Raw genomic sequence first — 20,846 nt, 5'->3', positions numbered from 1 at the left:
GGACTCTGCTTGAAGGACAGCCCCTATCATGCTGCTACATCGCTCAGGGCAAATTAGCAGACACAGCTAATGAACCAGGGGACCAAAATGGTCAAGGTCGTGCTGACTTCCAAGCGCCTCTGTGAAAACACGGGCCTTCAACCCTGTCTCCACTTCAGTTCCTACTTCCATCACCGCCCCCCACCCCAGACTTGATTCATAAACCCAGCATTGACGACCACAAAGTTCTCACTCCCTCTCTAAACTTATGGACCATTGCAGCATCTCTTTCTTCATCGCAGACCCCGTTTTTAGGGGAATTTTTAAAAGTCCCCACCCCTCAGAGGCTGCTTCTCTCTGTACTCAGTTCATGAGGAAATGACCCGAAACGCTAGCAAGACAGCCGGCTGGCATCTCCTGAGGAATGTGCGAACCGCGCCTGCATGTGCCCCATGAGGCTCACTCCGTATCTCTGGGCATTTCAGCAATTGTTCTGAAGGCTTGGGGTGTTTATCTCCCACAGGCAGCTGAGCTGCCTGCCTTTTCTTGAGCAGAGAAGTGGAATGCGGGGGAAGAGACCCAGACCTCCGGCCACCCAGATTAGAGAGTTTTGTGCTGAGGTCCCTATATGGTTGTGTTAGGCTGAACGGAGGGCTGAAGTCTGTCGCTGTTCCTTGTTTGGGAAGCAAGTGGGAGGGGAGCAGACCAAGGGGCTATATAACCCTTCAGCGTTCAGTTTCCCCGAACACCAGCCAGAGGAGAGAAGCCCAGCCGAGCACTTTCAGGGTAAGTGGCACCGGCCCAGGGATGTGACTTAGATTCCAGCAGCTCTGACATTCCCCAGTATAATCAGATGTCATCTCTGGGGATTTTGACCAGGCTCACACACTCTGAAATTTTTGAATGAAGATTGTACTACTAACACGATTGTAGCTTTTAGCTCTAATTATCTAACCTTAAAATCCAAGCTAAGACGCAGCCTGGTGTGGGCAAGGGTGGGGAGAGCAAGATGGAATGAAATCTATGTGTGTCACCTGCAACATCTGTTTGTACTAAACCAACAGCCTGGGTCTTGCAGCGCATTTCAGAGACGCAGTCAAGCTGTCTGCAGTAAGTTACGTGACGATTTATATTTAGGCGCTGGAAACTCCAGTATCTGCTTGTGGTTCAGATTTGGTGTGGGGATTTTTCACTGGACTGTACTTCTGGTGCAGCTATGGTATCTGGGAGTGGATTTTAGAATTGAACCGAGGTCAGTTGCCTAGCCTTTGATATTGGCTCTTTGTGTATTTGCATCTGGGTTCCTCTGGCTCTCATTGGTAGTGTCTTCTGTGGGAAAGTCTCTTGAGTGTAACTGTGAGCTTACACTTCAAGATATATGCGTCTCAGTGAAGTAAGTCAGAAAGAAAAACAAATACTGTATGCTAACACATATATATGGAATCTAAGAAAAAAATAAAAAAGGTCATGAAGAACCTAGGGGTAAGATGGGAATAAAGACACAGACCTACTAGAGAATGGACTTGAGGATATGGGGATGGGGAAGGGTAAGCTGGGACAAAGTGAGAGAGTGGCATGGACATATATACGCTACCAAACGCAGGGCGGATAGCTAGTGTGAAGCAGCCGCATGGCACAGGGAGATCAGCTGGTGCTTTGTGACCACCTAGAGGGGTGGGATAGGGAGGGTGGGAGGGAGACGCAAGAGGGAGGAGATATGGGAACATGTGTATATGTATAACTGATTCACTTTGTTATAAAGCAGAAACTAACACACCATTGTAAGGCAATTATACCTCAATAAAGATGTTAAAAAAAAAAGATATATTCGTCTCGGTTGGTTGGTCGTCTGCAGCAGAGCGCAGCAGGAGCCCCGCTGAATCTTTGTGAATAAAGAGAGAGGGAGCCGAGTGTGCGTCTGACAGCTGTTTGCGTCTCAGCCTGTGCGATGTCTGGTTTGCATTTCTCAGCCAGGCGGGACCCGGGAGCCAGCCCTGCCACCACAGGCTGCTCTTTGCTGTAAATCAGGGGTTGGCAGCTTCAGCCCGGACTGGAGTTTTCACACTGAGATTTTCCTTCCATTTTGTGATTCATGACTAAATATGGTTTGTGTTTCAAGACTGTCGAGCTGGGACCTGGAGCGTTCCCCTCCCACTAACTCCTCATTTTTGGCACGAGATGCACTCGAGTCGGTTAGAGCAAACCCCCTGACCCGGGTGCTGTTCCAAAAGCAGACTTTCGAGTGTGTTTTACCTAATTAGGAAATGCTTTGCTCCAAACCCAGCTGCTCATCAGGTTAGGTAAGAGTTGCAAACCACTGAGCCGGGTCCTTTCTGGGGACACAGATTTCTCTAACGACAGTGCTCCTTTCAGAGATTTTAAAATTCTTCCTGGACATTTTCTTTCTTTCACATTGGCCAGATTTTGAGATTTTTTTTATTTTCTGCACGCTTGCTGACGCTGAGCGTTAAGCCTACTTTGTCTGCAGTGCATTCTAACGCTCTCCCAAACCCTTCCTGTCCAAGGATAGGGTTATTAAGGACATATGTATTCATAGTGACCACACCATCACATTTTTAGAGCCTCCTAATTCCAAATATTTTATCCTGTTTTCAGCCCTTACTTTTGTTTTGGCAAGTCTGCTTAGCACATCCAGAGAGGCTGCTGATCCAGTGCCGACAGCCTCTGACACATGCCTCGGCCTCCGACTGCTTCTTCTGCCTTCTCGCTCTTACATGTCTCCTCTCTCTTTTTGCTTCTTAATCTGCTAGGAAGGAAGCCAAATCACATGACTACCAAACATAATTCAGTGTCTGGAAAGGGAAGGGAAGGGTGGGAAAAGAAAGAGTCGGCCATTGATAAACCTCATTTTCCATTCTTACAAGTAGAATCCACAAGTTGAAGGTTTCTGTGGTAGGCCTAGAGGGAGTGTGGAGAGAAAGCAAAGACTAGAAGTAAAAAGATCTGGATAATGATAATAATCACATAATGATGCTAAACATTTTAAAATAATATTTATTGAGAATTCATAATGTATATGCCACCATAAATTATTTTAAATGCCTTTTAGAAAATCTAATCCCCGTAAGAACTCTATGTGCTACATACAGATTTTACTGTTGTTTCATAGATAAAGAAACTGATTTAGAGATGTTACATAACTTACTAAGTCACATAGCTTCTAAGCGGTGAAGGCCACACTCAAATCCGAGTGAGACTCCAGAATCCAAGCCCATAATCATCATGTGCTGTGATCTTTATTGTCCTAACTCTACCAGTTTTGGGATCTTGGACAAATCATTCCAACTTGAGTCTTGATTTCCTGGTTTGTCAGTTGGCGATAATAGTACATGTCCTGGGTTTTAAGATATGTCCTCTCAGTTGAGGTTCATGCTCTTTGCAAAGGGTTATGTTGCATGAGACACTGCCATGGAAGTTCTAGGCATTTGGAAAGACGGAGCATTGGTTTCATGGGAACGGTCTGGCACAACTCAAACCGTAATAGCTTTTTTTTCTTTTCTTACGTCCCAGAAATTTCCTTAAAAGAGTTGCCTTTTATATCTAGGCCTGGGGGTGCAATGAGTTCACCAACTTAGAAGAATCTTCCTGAACCTGAAATCCTATCATCTCAAAGTCAGGCAGAGAACTCTGGGTGTCCTTCTCTTTAAAGACTATTTTCTCCTAATTCTGCTTAGAAAATGGAAGGGGTCTAGATTGAAAGCTGAAGGGTAGCCAAGGGGACCTGATCTCTGGTTCAACTTTGTCTGTAAGGCCCTGCGTGCCCTTGAGTAAATCACTTCCCCTGAGTTTTCTCATTTGAGAAACGAGGGCATTAAATGAAAACGTTCTCTAATAAGCCTTCAATTTCCCAGATCTTTAAGTTGTTACTTTTGCTCCAGCCTTCCAAATTTTGCCATAGGATCCAAGCTTAACATTGGGATATTTAAAATATTGTTTTCTTACTAAAAGAATACACTCAATTTGGAATAAATTTGCTCAGTTTATTCAGAAAGTATTACAGAACCCAGGGATGATCATTTAAAACACCTAGAAAACCCACCACTTCAAAAATAACCCCCATCAACATCATGGTAAATATGATTAATCTTTTTCTAGCGCATAAAAATACATTTTTAATGGGATCGTACAATGTTACTTTCTCTAACCTAGTATTACATAAGAATATACCTGTAACTTATCCTTTTATTTATCTTTTTTAACGGCAACCAAAGCATTCTACTGCATGATGTGTAAAGTTTTGGATTCACCCTGGCTTGTTGGACTTACAGGGTAGCAGTGGTTTTTATTAATGGAATGACTGTGGCCCCTAAAATTTAAAGCACCTTCTTAGAAAGTTTTGATTGGTTCTAATGTTTTTCCAAGGGTAAAGTTTAAAGTCCTCAGGATCCAAAAGAGAATTTTCTTTTAAACATTTTACATTAAATGTCTCAATATTTCCAAATTTTCACATGCTGCCCATTCCTCAAAATCTACGTTTTTGAAAAAAATTTGAAGTTATATCTAGAAAAATGTGAAGATGGTTGGATACAGGCAGCAAATTCCAGATACTTCTTTAGCAAATGACTTGTCCCTGTGAATATCTGATCTCATGGTCTGATATTCCATATGTGCTCTGCAGTAGTTCATTCATTCACTTACTTAGTCAGTCTTTAAAGTGCTTGTGAGCACATGTGACGTGCCAGCCACGGTGCTAGAGACCTGTTGTATGAACGTGGAAATCAGAGTTTTCGTTATAAAAAGTTTTCAGTCTAATGAAAGTACTTTGAGATAAATGCTGTGTTAGATAAGAATCAGCAGAGGGCGCTCTAGGAGTACGCAGGAGGGTGTCTCAACTCAGCCTGGAAGGTGGGAGCGGTCAGGTTAAATGCCATGACTGCTGGATAACAGCGGGGTGGCTTCCTCCCTGTTCCCTGCAGGACCCTGTGTCGTAGCTCCAGCCAAGATGTGTGAAGAAGAGGACAGCACCGCCCTGGTGTGTGACAATGGCTCCGGGCTCTGTAAGGCTGGCTTTGCTGGGGACGATGCTCCCAGGGCTGTTTTCCCGTCCATTGTGGGACGTCCCAGACATCAGGTAAGGAAAATTTTCTCTGGAACAGAGAGAAACAAGGCTATAGATTTGGTTCCTCTATGTCTCTGGTACCCGCTATGGGTATTCATAGATTGTCTGTTGCTCTCTGCCCGGAAATTATGTAACCATGTTAAAAATGTACCTCTGATGATTGACGTCTAGAAGTAAGTGCCAATTTAATACACAATGTTGATAGATTATCTATTGGGTGTCTATCAGATACAAAGACCGACTCTTTTTCATAAATCCTTTTTGTCTAAATGTAATCTTGTCATCAGCATCAGAGATATTTATGAGTTTATGGGTTATCTGATGTATTCCATAGCTACTCTTTGGAAAGAAACTAAAATAAAAGCCCAGGTCACCCACTCTCACAGAAGCTAATGTTAGATGAAAATAAGCATTGTTACCAAATGTAATTTTACATCTGTTAGCTGTCAACAAAATAAATACATGTGGACAGCCACATGGTAATTTTACATAGCATTATGTAGAAACAAAATGTTGATGGCAGCCACAGGGTAAAAACTGAGAGTTTCATCTCAGAAATTCTCCTTCACAGCAGAAATGTATTTTGCACATTGAGCCTATCTGATTGATATTTAAGCTTTCAATTTGGCATAGATTCACAAGAACAAATAATAGAAGCCTCTCCCCATGAATGAACTCTGTCCCTTTGTTGAACTTTTGGGATGGAGATATTTTGCATAAATCACTACTTATGGAACTATAGTAGCCACGACTGTTTTGCAATTTTAAGTCACTCCAGTGCAATTTTAAATTTTAGTCATGAGAATTCTCTCTTTTTTAAAGCTTCACCTTAATGATTAAAAAATACATCCCACTACTTTAGGCAGATGTCAGTGTTGATTGGTATGAATTTATCTATGAGGAATCAAGCACAAAGTGATCATTTGTAGAAATAATGTTTTTGCTTATAACAGTTAGATATACTCTTGGGTAGGTGACAACTTCAAAAGTACAGTTTAAAGGATTTATAAGAGGCAAAATGCCATTTAACTAACATGTAAAATTTTACAGATCCATTCAACAAATAATGATTGAGTGCCGAATATGTGCCGGGAAATTTGTCATAGTGGCGAACAAGACAGATACAATCTTTGCCCTAAGAGAGCTCATCAAGGGATGTAGAGGATAAATGACACAAAGTTGCCTTACCCCCAGGGTTCTCTGCTATTTGAGAGAACTATTCAGGGTTCTCTGCTATATTGAGAGAACTGTTTCCGATCACCTAAGGCTGTTTCTTAACAACTTTAATGGCCCAGCATTTGCTCTGTATTGATGTATGTTCCATGTACATTTGCAAATAATGTGATCCTGCACTTGTTGAGCTTAGCATTCTAGGAATGTCAATTAGACATAGTGCTGTTCAGATCTTCTAGATTCTTACTGAATTTTTGTGTAAGTTTTCTATATAGTCCTGAGAGAAAGGTGTTAAAATTTCTAACCTTAATTGTGGATTTGTCTATCAAGCCCTTAATTCTGTCAGTTTTTGCTTCATGTTTTTTAAGCTTTGTTATTAGGTACATACACATTTAGAATTATTATACATTTCCAATAAATTGACCCTGTTATGAAAAAAATAATAAATAAAGAACTTAGTGACAGTAGGATTCAGCATATCATTGTTGGTACCGGAAGGAACTTTCTATCGCAAGGATTTAACCCTTTGTGTTTGGACTGTAATCAGTTCACAAGTTCTGAGAGAGGCCGGCTCGTGATGTGTTGAACCTTTTTTAGGGGGTGATGGTGGGAATGGGACAGAAAGACAGCTACGTGGGTGATGAAGCACAGAGCAAAAGAGGAATCCTGACCCTGAAGTACCCGATAGAACACGGCATCATCACCAACTGGGACGACATGGAAAAGGTACCGGGAGATTCATGCATAATTCTGTGGCTCCAGATTCCAAACATTTTGCTACTGCTGGGGAAAAGAACTGGCTCACTTTGCCCAGTTGTACTTTTACTTGTACAATGTTCCTTCTAGATTATTACTGACTGGAAAAAAAAAAAATCCTGAACTGTTTCTTTAAAAAAAAAAAAAAAAAAAAAGCAAATCCTTTGCCTAACAGGGTTTATAAACCAATTAGAGTGAGCTAGCTCTGCAGATGAGAACAGTAGTCCTTAGACAATGGTGGGAATTAATAGTCTATTGCTCAGTCCACTGGCTTGCCCTCCGAGGACAAGCATTATATGAGTAGCAGCCAGGAGAACAAAGGGTTGCCTTCACCCACCCATTCTTGAAAGTTTTTCATTAACTCACCCTGAACATTTAAAATATATATATACATTTTTAGTTTTCACTATAGAAAACTATACATTCATACATTCCTGAATGTCCCTCAACATATTGAAGCCCAAGCACATGACAAAAATTTTTAAATAAATATTTTCAAAAGTATCTCCCTGTGTTGCATTAAGTGAAGTCTTTATCTCCCAGACCTATATAGAAGAGCTAATGAGGAGAAGAGTTAAATCCTAGGATTTTGATGTTTGTTATTAGGCATTATGGAAACACAAGTGATCAGAGAAAAAGCAGAAGAAATAATGAGAAAGTGACTTAAATTTTTTAAATGCAACAAATATATTAGAACCAGAACATCTGGACTTTTATATATCTGTCAGCTCCATACGCACACACACACACACACACACACACACACACACACTCTCTCTCTCTCTCTCTCTCTCTCTCTCTCCCACAACATTGTAAATCAACTATACTCCAATATAAAATAAAAATTAAATTAAAAAAAGAAACAGCTCAAAAATAAAAATAAAAAAAATAAAGAGGTTGCTCAACCATGAAGCAAACACAAGTATGTCCAAAGTACATCACACGGACTTGCTAGAAATAGGCACTGGCTTTTTTTGGCCAAATGTCCACCCATGAACGAAAGGTCCAGAGTGTGCTGACCGAGGCAGGCTTCTCTCAGCCCTGGGGAGCAAAGAGGGGAATGGAGGGGAGGAAAATTTCCCTCAAATATTAAAAGTGGCAATTAGGTCAGCTTCATTCATCCTTTCATATATTCATTCATTTGTCCTTTTACTTGCTACTCTAAGTCATTTGCCCATGAATATTAACTAAAGTGGAAATAGGGGGTAAAGAAGATATAGTTGAATAATAGTAACATTTACTCTGGGCTAGGCACTGGGCTAAATAGCAACTCTAGGGTTCCCTGACTTAAGTCTCACAAAGACATACAAATTATTTTTATATTACCCATGGAGAGATTGTGGCTGAGAAGGGTTAAAATTTGCCTAAGCTCACATAACCAAGAAGTGGTTAAGCCAGGATTTGAACCCAGGTTTGATGCCAGAGCCTGTACCCTTAACCACTACTCCATCCTGCCTCATAGTCCTGGGTTTGCGTTTTTGCTCATTCACCTACGAGCTGTGAATCCTCAGTAAGTTACTTACAGTCCTTGAGTTTCAGTCTCTGCATCTGTAAAAATGTGGACACATAGTGAGTACTTCTAGCATTTTATTTGGATCTGGTTTCATTAGCCCATTCAGATCCCTTTTCGAGGACTGCAGTGCCCCTACAGCCTCACATCATTGTGCTTTTCCTCGGTCTCCCTGCTAGATCTGGCACCACTCTTTCTACAATGAGCTTCGTGTCGCCCCTGAAGAGCATCCAACCCTGCTCACCGAGGCACCCCTGAACCCCAAAGCCAACCGGGAGAAAATGACCCAGGTAAATATGCACTCCAGGGCCCAGCACTTTGGTGTCTGGGGAAGGTCCTGTGTTAAAGGGGCTGTGCAGGACCGCAGTGAGAAGGCCCACCCACCAGTCCACTCACAGGCTGATAACTTTCCAGGATTCCAAAGGCCAGGGGCACCCTGATGGCACTGACATCCTTACTGCAGGAATGGCCCCTTGGTTCCAAGAGCAACAGGAAACTTCCAAGATTTAACTGAAAAGGTGACATGTTTAGGTTAAAACCTTCTAAGGAGAAGTCATTTCAAAGTGCAGGATAACATAAAATGGGGAATTTTGGTTCTGGAGTCTGACAGATCCCGGTTTGAAAACCCGATCTGTCACTTAATCAGCTATGTGACTTTAAAGAATCCACTTAATTTCTCAGAGCCTCAGTTTCCTTGTCCATATGTTGGGAGTAATATTAGTACTATTATTTTTCAAAGGGTTGAGGTGAAGATTAATGAGGTAAATGCTAAATGTGTTTCATGGTACCTGGTATGATAACCTTCAACAAATAGTTATTATTGTCATTATTGTGACTTGTCTGAAGCGCAAAGGTTTTGGATCAGGAGACCATCCATTCCACCAGCCAGACAAGATTTCCAGTTTGGATGAGCTGCTAAATAAATACACCTAGTGTCAATTTCATGCTTGCTATGGTTAAGCACTGGGCTAAGCATTTTACACTCATTGTCTGTTTAAATCTTAACAATGTAAAGCAGGAGCTATTCGTATGCTGATAATATAAATGAAGAAATCGAGGCTCAAGTACACTAGGTGATTGTCCCAAGGTCACACAGCTAGAAGTGGCAGAGCTTGGATTTGACCCATGATCTTTTGACCTCGGAGAATAATAAATGTAAATACTGCAGGGTCTTTTTCTCAGAAGAGTTCTAGGCGCTACACCAACACACTAGCAGCTGTTCTCTACAGGGTAACATCTGTGTGCCTGGGAAGTGCTCATGTAGCAAAAGATGTTGTTTCTTATGGGGGCTATTTTTCCTGTGAATGGTAAAAAATATAGTTGGGAATTATGGCCGTCTGGCAAATGATACTAGATATTCGCTCTGGTGAATAGACCAGGGAGGGTTTTGCAGATGGAGAAATGGTGGTCTGTGGGCATCTCCGTGGGCACAGATTTCTAATGCTTGACCCGGAGGGACTCTGGTTCTAATCGTGTCCCTGGACTGCATGAGCTGCCACATTGACATTCATACTCGGTTCTCTGTTACCAGCAGGCGGTTCTTTTCTTCCAGGAATCAGGGCTCCTTCACTGCACCCAGAGTGGCCTCAGATTCTAGGGCTGGCATTGACCCAGCAACGACATAAAAAAGTGGAACAGATTAAACGAACCTCAGGTCACAGAACAGGGCTCATCTCAACCAGTCTGAGCTTCAGGTTTAAAAGGCTTCTTTTGGGAATTCCCTGGCGGTCCAGTGGTTAGGACACTGAGCTTTCACTGCAGAGGGCCTGGGTTCAATCCCTGGTCAGGGAATTAAGATCTGCAAGCCGCGCGGCCAAAAAAAAAAAGTGTGTGTGTTGAGGGGGGTGCTCTTTCATACACCAGAGAAGTATAGATGCTATCTTTTGTTTCTTTTGGCTTTGATAACAGTATTAAGTCCTGGACTGTTCACACTGGAGGACCCTCAGAACTCTTCTCATCCAAACTCCTCCTCCATTTGTAATCAAGAGACCTGGAATGAAGCCCACATCATTCAGCTGTTAGTTTGGTGAATTCTCCCAGGTCATGTTCAAGTCAGGGCCAGGGCCAGAAGCTAGACCCTCCTTATACCTGGCTGGTCATGTATCCCCCTCCCCATGCCATCAGGCCTCTGGTATAATGGTTTCTTCATTTACACCTTCATTTCTCCTTGACTAGTAACCAAGGCTGCCCTGGCCCTCCTTTACCTTAGTTTCCTCTACCCAGAACCACGAGGGCCCTCTGCATTCCTCAACAAGATGCAGTCTTGTGCATTCTTGGTAAGACTGGCAGCATCACTAACTCAGCTCTTTGAATTGCTTTGCAGATCATGTTTGAGACTTTCAACGTCCCAGCCATGTATGTGGCTATTCAGGCGGTGCTGTCCCTCTACGCCTCTGGACGTACAACTGGTAGGTGGTTGGGAGGGGTAAGAGCCTCAGTTGAATACACCATCAGTTACAGGATTTAATGGTTCATAAACATGCGGGTTGTGATGGATTGGGGTTTAGTTCAAATTGACAGGGTTAATTCCAGCCCTCAGAGGTCTTCTTTTCACCTTTAAAATTAAGCCCTTTAACTTGTATTTCCAGGAGGACTTCTCCTATTGTTTCCCTCTTCCTGTTCTTTTGGTTTTTTTTCCTTGATCCAGCCCTGCCCCACTTCTCCTATCAAATGCCTTCCTTCCTTTCAAATAAGAGGCTTAGAAATTCCCCTTCTACCAGACCAGTAAGTGATCACATACCAGCTGCCCTGGTGACTTTTGTTGTGTACAACTGTCCCCCAGGCATTGTGCTGGACTCTGGAGATGGTGTTACCCACAATGTGCCCATCTATGAGGGCTATGCCCTGCCCCACGCCATCATGCGTCTGGACCTGGCTGGCCGAGATCTCACCGACTACCTCATGAAGATCCTGACCGAGCGAGGCTATTCCTTCGTGACCACAGGTGAGGCCTGCGGGAGATAAAGGGAGGGGATGTAAGGGCGGGGTGTTCTTGCCGGACTTGGTGATTATCCAAGGAAACAATGGGAGGCAACCTTGCAGGTATCAAGGCCTGATTCTAACGCCCAGGGCAAAGCAGTGCATATTTTGCTATGTGAAATCGCTAAACGATTACACTATTTCTTCAAGAAGAACAGCTATAACCATCTGGTATTATGAGCTAGTCAGAGTTGCACTGTTTGAACATCTTTGAATGGCTTCCATTCACACGTAGAGACTGAAGATGGTATGGCATGGTGATGGGCAGTCTTTGGAGACATCTCAATAGGACTTGGGTCCTAATTCTTTCACTCACTAGCTGTGTGACCTTGGACTAGATGCCCAAGTTCCCTAAGCCATAGCCTCTTCACCTGTAAAATGGGAGTAATCATAGACCCTTTCTCACAAGGATGTTGTGAGTAGTAAATGAGATCATGCATGTCGAATTCCTGGCCCTGAGGAAGCATGCAGCACTTGTGAGTGACTATTAATATCAGCCCGCAGGCAGCGACGCATTTTTCTTCAGACTATAAACTGGTGTTCCGCTGCCCAGAGGCAGACTGTACTAGAGATGTCGGGACGTCCTCAGTGCCCTTGACCCTGGCTGCCCGCCCTCCCTTGGCCAATTTGGTCTTGTCCAAATGTTTAGGTTTCTGGACATCCCTGAGGCTTATTCTAGACTCCAAGTTTGAGCCCTGAAGATGTTAAAATCTCCTTTTGGAGTAGGCAGTTGAGTGAATTCTGTTCCTCCTCTACTCCCTGTGAAGAATTCCAAGATGCTTCCAAAAGGTTCCCAGGGGCCCAGATGGAACCAATAGCTTAGAACTTCAGAGGGCAGGAGTCTGAAAGCGGTCTGCCTGCCCACTTCTTCCATGCACCACTGGGGCCTTCTCATTTGGGACTTGTCCTGAGCCAGGGCCTGCCTCTTTCTGGAAGGTGATGAATTTTCCAAGGGTTTGAGCTAGAATCTACCTGGCCCAGATGACACGGGTCTGTGGAGCTTTTTGAAACTGTAGGGGGGCCTCTAAGGGGTGGCTTCGGCACGCGTCTTCCAGGTCAACTGAAAATCCAATATAACAAACTGTTATAAAGCGCTTATAATGGAGATTCATTAGTTAATCGTGCAAAAAAGTTAATGTACTAAGGATTTCCTGCTCTTTGCCTGTTTCTAGCCAGCTCATTTTCATCCTGTCCTGAACTTTCCAGACAATATTTGCTAAGAACCTTCTGTGTGAGGCGCTCCGCTGGGAACAGAAGCGGTTCCGTAGTGGACTTATAATTTAATTGCCCTGATGGATTTGGGGGTGCAGAATGTAATATTGAACTTATACACTTTGTGGATGGAGCCTGCATTGTCGGAGAGCCTGCAGTGGGGCAGGTGGATTTTTACCACCTGTGCAAACCATGTTTGTATCTCGCTGACAGCTGAGCGTGAGATTGTCCGGGACATCAAGGAGAAACTGTGCTATGTAGCCCTGGACTTTGAAAACGAGATGGCCACTGCTGCGTCCTCCTCCTCCCTCGAGAAGAGCTACGAGCTGCCTGACGGGCAGGTGATTACCATCGGGAACGAGCGGTTCCGTTGCCCAGAGACCCTGTTCCAGCCCTCGTTCATTGGTAGGCAGCACGCCCTGCCCCTGCTTCTGGGGAGACCACCCTCTCCTCCTGCACCCAGCCGACCCTCAGCCCCCAGCACCCTTCTGCGTGTGGGGACATGTGACAGGGGCCACAAAACCAAGTGCATTTCTAAACCAGGGCAAAGGAAAGAATGTCACGTTTTTAAGGGTTAAGGAGGCCAGAAAAGGAGTTTTCTTTTTAAGAAAACATTGTCTATGTTGTAGTCAAGCCCAAAGCATTCTTGGTGTGTGGTTGACAGTGAAAGAATCAGATACTCTCTGTGCTTAGGACGCAGCGGAGCCACCGGATGGATGGATGGGAAGGATAGGTTGAATGCTGAGTTTGGGAATAATAAGGGGAGAGAAAAACGGACATGCGCAATCCTACATTAGCACTGACCTTGGGAGACAGGTTAGTATAGTTGTTTACAGAGGGCAGGCTCTGGGAGGGGTGAGCCTGGGTTTGAGTCTTAATTCTCTATTCATGACCTTGGACCTTGAAGTCTCAGGGTCCTCATCTGTAAAATGAGGATTGTCATAGTACCTATTTCATAGGGTGGCTGTGAGGATTACATGAGCTGTGGGGGGGGCACTTAGCCCAGGGCTTGGCCGAAATGAGCGTTCAAGGCTTATTAGATATTGGCTGTAATTAATCACTAAGCATTATTAGTATTACATCACAAAACTGCAAAGATTGAAGAAAAGCGAGTCTTTGTCCAAATAAAATGAAGCATTTTTTTTTTTGGATGATTCAGCATCATATAGCTTTGAGGAGTAAGAACAAGGCAGCAGCCAAAGAGAGACTTGGGAAAGTTCTGAGCAACGGCTGCAACATTGGCTCAGCGTGGAACCTTCTGCTGGCAATCTGAAGACTTTGCTTCTTGTTTGAATCATTTCTAGTAGTGAGTCTATTAAAAATTAGGGATATGATGTTGTAGCCCCCCACCCTCCCAGCGATGCAGAGGCAGGGCTTCCTCCCTAGACAAGAGGTAGGAGGACATGGGGCATTCGAGGACCTTTTGGTCCTGAGATGGCCGGTTCCCAGAGCATCATGCCTGCCTAGCTTTGGTCCACTGTAAGATCATCCAGTTGCTCGCATCGTCTTCCACGTCAACCTGGGCTTTATTCACCACCCAAGGACCATGGCCTGTGTCTCTTTTCCAGGGATGGAGTCTGCTGGCATCCATGAAACCACCTACAACAGCATCATGAAATGCGATATTGACATCAGGAAGGACCTCTATGCTAACAACGTCCTCTCCGGGGGCACCACCATGTACCCCGGCATTGCCGACCGCATGCAGAAGGAGATCACGGCCCTGGCGCCCAGCACCATGAAGATCAAGGTACAGTTCAGTGACGGACCCATGTATGCTGCTGGCAATGCCAGCCCTACAGCCAGAGGTGAAGGACTCTTCAGAGGCTACATCTTGGTCACATGCACTCACGGGTTTTCGAGCTAGGCAGTGGTTAAAAGTCCACAAGTCCCATACTTTAAACGATGTAGGTCAGTTCAGTTCATAAAGAAGTTGAATTATCTTGTACAACATTTAATCTGTACTTATCCTTGTCAATCAGCTGCTTTCAGCAGCTGCAGTGAAGGTCAATAGAGCCCCCCATGTGTCCATATCTCGCTAAAATACACATTGTGTTGTTTTTCCTCATCACAAAAACAGTGCATGTCATGTATAGAGCGTTACAAATATTACAGATGAGCAAGACTTATTTCTGAAGAGGTGTAAACCCTGTAGATTCAATAGTGTATACTCTTCTTCCAGTACTAAATGTGACTCCATCTCAGTGGCCAGGAATTAGAATTTTATCTTCATCTCTCTGTCTGACATACCCTTTGATACAAGTGCTCAAAAGTGCAGCATGACCCCAGGATGACCAAGCTCAGTCCTTGAGCCATCAGAACCCCTACACTGTGTGAGTTTTGAGTTACAGTCAAAGAAACTCAGATTAAAAGGCCATCGTTCTTTGGAGGCAAACTTACATGTGGCTGGTGACTTCTCAAAGGCTGTCATCACTCTGAAATCAGGAGGCCAGGCTGGTCCACGTCCCAGGGATCAGGCGAAGCGGTACTCTGGGGGCAGTTCACACACACGAGAGGTTTTCAGACAAGTTCTCTGTCATTTGCACTCCTCTTTTGAAAGGGTCTGCAGCTAACATAACAGGGAGGACTAGGTGGAAGCATGCTCTCTCTCCACATTAGAGGCTCGGAATTCTGCGGGTTAAGAGGAAAGAGACTGTTTTCTGAGGACTTGTGATTCTCGGATGCCCCTCCGATTGGCACTTACCTCCTCATCTTCCCACCCTGGAGGGAGGGACATGAAACCAGCTGCTAGGGCTGCTGACAAAGCCAACCTAGGTTGGGGGCATATGACAGACACCCAGCTAGAGTTGGGTAGTTTCTAGTTCTTCAAACTTGGAGTCTTGAATAGAAATGAATGTAGAACTTTGAGCTCCTGTGTGATGGTAGCAAACCATTAAAAACCTGACACAGCAAGATGGTGACATTAGGGGAAACTGACATGAATGGGGGTGGGGGGTGGTCTATAGGAACTCTCTGCACTGTCTTTACCACTTTTCTGTAAAACTAAAATTATATGAAAATGAAAAGTTATTTCTAAAACAAAACCAAAAAATACCTGGGAGAGGTCCAGGTTTGCATACTGGGTCTGATATGTACCAACCGGTGTGATCAAGGTCAATTACTTAAACCTCTCTCAGTCTCTGTTTCCTCATTTGGAATATGGGAGTAATTCAGCACTTACTCTTGAAAGTGGTTATGAGGATTAAATGAGACAGTACATGTAAAATGCTTAGCACAGTGCTCGGCACATGGTAAGTGCTCAGTAAATATCAGCTACTTGTATTAAAAATAAATGTTCAACCAGAGGTCAAGGGATAAACAGAAACTAAACCCTTTCACCACCGTTTCAGAAATACCTTATCTGTTGGCCCAAGTGTCCATATTCATTTCTACCCAAGTATCCAAGTCTGATATGGAATTTGGAATTACTCAACTATAGCTATTTTTAGAGTTGCTGTAGGGAGACATACCCTTGGCCTGATTCACTGCTCTCTGAGCCTAAACCATTCATTGATTTAAGAAACGCATGCCAGGCCTATGCAGTGGGTAGGGCCAGCCAATGCAGCCTAACTCGGACCTATCCCAGGGGAATGTCCATCCCAGTGGGGGACGCTTGGGCCCCTCTGTGTTAAACAGTGCATCTCAGTGTACTTAATCAGGTCTATAGTAAGTTCCTGTGTGGTAAGTTCTGGCACAATCTAAACTTCTCCTTGAAGTTGCTGGTGTTTGTGTCCACAGAGCGTATTATGTCGTGCTGAGTTCTGAAGAACAGCTTATGGAAGTCAGGGACATTGTCAGGGCTTAAGTGGAGGCCATGCAGGATTTGGGACCAACTTTCAGTTTGCCCAGTAGTAGACTGAATGCAGCAGGGGTGTCATAGACGCTTTGGAATAGATTGTGTAAAAGGAAGCTGGGAAACCAAATGTGCTCATTGAAGAATCTCTAAATCCACAACTTATTCACACCCCACGGGTTAGGGTTCAGGTTCGGGTTCAGCACCTAACAGCCAAGACTGTCCCTGTTGTCCATGAAACTTCAGCTGGGATCACCAAATTCGGACCATGCTGGAATGCCCAGGCCCCGTTCTAGTGCATTAATGGCCCTTCTTCCTCATCCTGACCAACAGATCATTGCCCCTCCCGAGCGCAAATACTCTGTCTGGATTGGCGGCTCCATCCTGGCCTCTCTGTCCACCTTCCAGCAGATGTGGATCAGCAAACAGGAGTACGACGAGGCCGGGCCATCCATCGTCCACCGCAAATGCTTCTAGAACACTTCCCTGCTCTCTGTCTCTAGCACACACTGTGAATGTTCTGTGGAATAATGCCTTCAATTCTTTTCCAAATCATTCCTAGCCAAAGCTCCGACTTGTTACCTATGTGTTTTTTAATAAATCTGAAATATGTTACCTGTAACCTGTCGCCTTGGCCTCTGATCAGCACCAGGCTGATCACGTTATTTCTGTTAGGCTGACCTCACCCATTACAGAGTGGCTCCCTCTAGTGGTGCGGCCGAAGACATGACAACCAGGATGTGTAAGTTTCCCAGGAAAGGGGAGAATCACATTAACACGGGAAGTGCCAACCAATGCCGTAAGTGGGAAGAATTTGAAAACACGCAGGAGATAAACATAAACATGGGTTAAAATGTAGCAAAGGATAATCCACACTGACTCACAACTTGCTGAGTCATTATATAACTTTGCTCTCTATAACTTCCTGACTGGTAGCCTGGGGTGAAAATAAAACAACTCTGTGTGTGTGTATGTGTGTGCTTGTACACACATATACATACATAAATTATAGATGCACATATATATGACTTTTTATATATAAAATATTAAACTTAAATATATATTAAAAGAAAGTATGACTTAAGTTTACCAGGGGAAACATAGATTTTTAAAAAACAGAGACAGTGCTTTAAAATCTCACTACACATCTAAATCATCTGTTTCCCTTCTCCTAATCAATATGCGTCTCTGAAAATGATACTACAGTTACTTTCACACCAGAAGGGATGGGAAAAATAACAATACTTTCCAAGGACCACTGGTGTCAATCATCACCACTAAGGGATTCACACATATCTTCACTCATTTGTTCTTCAGAACTCTTTGGGGAAAATATTATCATACCCATTTTATTTTACTTTATTTTGACATTAATTTTTTATTGAAGTAGAGTTGATTTACAATGCTGTGTTAGTTTCATGTGTACAGAAAAGTGATTCAGTTATACACACATATATATTTATTCTTTTTCAGATTCTTTTCCTTTATAGGTTATTACAAAATACTGAGTAGAGCTCCCTATACTATACAGTAGGTCCTTGTGGGTTATCTTTTTTTTTTTCCAGCTGCACCACGCGGCACGCAGTATCTTAGTTCCCCGACCAGGGATGGAACCTGTGGCCCCTGCAGTGGAAGTGTGGAGTCTTAACCACTGGACCACCAGGGAAGTCCCGGTTATCTATTTTTTATATAACAGTGTGTATATGTTAATCCCAAACATTTTATAGAGGAAGAAACGGAAGTTTTCCCTTAATATCATTATATAGGAGAGCTGCCAACTTCTCTTTTACCCAGTTGGCCCAGGAGGTACAAAGATGTATAAAAATACTTTCCCTGCCCTTAAGCGTCTTTGTCTCAAAGCACTTTTCTGCCTAGGCGGTTTAGGATCCTCGCAGCTCCCCGGCTGGGTGTCCTCCTGGGGTATAAACATCTGAGTGCGGTCAGCAGCCACTGGCTGTCCTTGGGAGTTAGGAGGTTGATCTCCGTCCATGGAAGCATCTCACTGCAAAGACCTCAGAGTCAAAGATTTAATGCCTGTTTGGTCCAGAAAATCCAAGCTTCCCCTGGTCTCCTCTGCCCTGTAGCTTCAGCCAATTAAGATTAATTAATACTACAAATAATAAGAGCTGGCATGTGCTGAGTAACTGTCATGACCAGATCCTGCCAAGCCTTTTATATTAGGATCTCATTTTATTGGATATTCTCACTGCCTTTTTACGGATGGAGCAACCGAGGCTACGAGTGGTTAAGGAACATACGACTGTAGTGTTGTACTTCACATTCACCACCAGAGGGCGCGAGCTCTCCGGTAAAGAAAAGGGCGTTTAGAACAGTCTCATCTGGAAACTTGGCGTGACCCGAGGCAAAAATCAGGAAAACCTGAACCACCCACCGAATGTGCATTAGTGAAATGTTCTTTCTTTGTGAGCACCCAGCCGCAGTGCCTAAGCACCTTCTCCCAGTCATAGATCAGTAACTCCTCCCCTTCATGCCACAGATGCCCATGACTTGGAGGACTGGACAGGTGGCAGCATCTCTTGATGAGCCTCACATGAATCTCCAGAGGAGGTAAACCCAGCAACAGGCAGATTTGGCTGCTTCATGAGTCCTCTTCTCTCCCCTAACAATAGCAACCCAAACTCTATCTAACACTTCTCCTATGACCACCAGTTTTCCCAGAACGGGCCCAGACAGCCCCTGAAGATGACATGAGTTTTTAATAACATGGATCCACATCATGCAACCTTTGCTGCGAGCATATGGACAGAAGGAAGCGCTATTTTTTTAAAAACGAATAATTCTCCGTTGTCTGTGCGGCATCATTTACGTAGTCAGGCCGAGCTTGAGAATTTTTAGCAGAATTTCAAACAAAGAACAGCCTGGAAAAGAATTTGCAGTTCCCGCAAGGGAGGGGGCTGTCTGGGCCAACACACTCAGTGACTGCAACTAAGCTTATTCAAAAAGATCGGACAAAAAAGAGAAGGAGATGGGACAGCTGGGGACGTGGTTCTTCTGCATCAGAGAATGAAAACCAGATGTTTAAGTAATGTTTATTCCTGGGAGAACCAAGTCAATTCAGGTAATGTTTGAAGGGCACATAGGAGAGATACAAAGAACAAGGTCTGTCTGTATGGGACTTACAATCTGTGGGGAAAATGGACATTAAACAAGAAGCTAGGGTGCATCGTGAGGATTACAAAAGTGGAAATATATGGGGTATGAGCTCTTATGACCTCAGGGGAGGCCTCCCTGAGGAAGTAGTGCTTAAGCAGAGGTTTACAGAGTAAGAGATAACTAGGAAAAAAAGAGGGGGGAGTGAGAGGGTTGAGGCTGGACAAGAGGAAGTAGGGCGTATAGGGAATGTGTTCCAGGCAGAGGCCCAGAGATGGGAGAGGATGCTGCATGCGCAGAAAAGAGAACACAAAGAATTGAACCCACACATAGACTTTAGAAGTACGACTATACTTGACTATAATTTTCCAAAGTAGAGTTCATAACATTTTCTCTGTGAAATGTCTGTCTTGAAATCAGACACCGATTACAAGCTGTTAAGGCAACGCTGAGTGAGAACTTTGTTATCTGATTCACTTGCCATTCCCGAGCATTTTCTCTTACAGGTTAAATCAATTCTTCATCTCAATTTCAGAAATGTATCCGGGAAACGAACACCCTAAAACCACCATCTCTCACTCTAATTTGTTCCTGATGGCTCCAACTATTCCAGACTGTTCTTTATGTGGCAACTTCATGCCCCTTAAAGATGGAAGGGAATATAAATGATTACCATTTGCCTGATTGGTTTTGTAACATGTTATCTTCAAGGAAAACAGATATGACACAGGCTCCTCTGTAGAGTAGTTCATGACAGTTTTCAGTGGCCTAAAGCTCAGGGGTCCTTAAGCAGGTTTCCTCTTGCTGGAGAAAAAGCACTGTAGTCACACCAAGTCAAAAGATGTCCTTTTCACATTCTCATATTCCTCTTAGATCATGTCTTCTATTTCTCTCCCTCCTCATTCAGTTTTTGAACCTTATTCCTCAGTCCTTTCCTTGGATCACTTCTTTCCTCCCCTGCTTTAGATCTCTCTGCATCTGCTACAATCTAAAACTCCTTAAGAAATGGCCTAAAATCATTTAACTTCAACCTTCCTTTACGAAATGGCATCACCTACTCAGACTTAAATATATTAAGCAGGTGAATCGTATCCTTCAAATTTAGAACCAGCCCTCATTCTTAAAAACAGAAAAAGTTGTGATTTCAGATGGATGTTCTGATGTAATATTCTTGTGAATTCATACACCACTGCATTTAATGAAAAGCAAAGTAGTATTTTAGAGCGCTATTACTGTGACTCTAGTTGGTTGCA

General features: G+C 43.7%; 1 protein-coding gene across 1 annotated transcript; it reads left to right on the top strand.

Annotated features, from left to right (window-relative positions):
- The first annotated feature begins 662 nt into the window (after positions 1–662).
- ACTA2 (actin alpha 2, smooth muscle) lies at positions 663–17,104 on the top strand. Its single transcript, XM_007100981.4, has 9 exons — positions 663–765; positions 4,917–5,071; positions 6,830–6,958; positions 8,678–8,788; positions 10,822–10,906; positions 11,281–11,442; positions 12,903–13,094; positions 14,258–14,439; positions 16,816–17,104. Exons 2-9 carry the CDS (start codon positions 4,943–4,945, stop codon positions 16,957–16,959), a joined length of 1,134 nt encoding a protein of 377 aa, XP_007101043.1. The 5' UTR covers positions 663–765; positions 4,917–4,942; the 3' UTR covers positions 16,960–17,104.
- Positions 17,105–20,846: the final 3,742 nt, after the last annotated feature.

The sequence above is a fragment of the Physeter macrocephalus genome, chromosome 20 (assembly GCF_002837175.3).
Source record: "Physeter macrocephalus isolate SW-GA chromosome 20, ASM283717v5, whole genome shotgun sequence".
Taxonomy (NCBI): Eukaryota; Metazoa; Chordata; class Mammalia; order Artiodactyla; family Physeteridae; genus Physeter; species Physeter macrocephalus.
The sequence above is the reverse complement of the archived record's forward strand: the minus strand, read 5'-3'. Positions and strand labels throughout refer to the sequence as shown.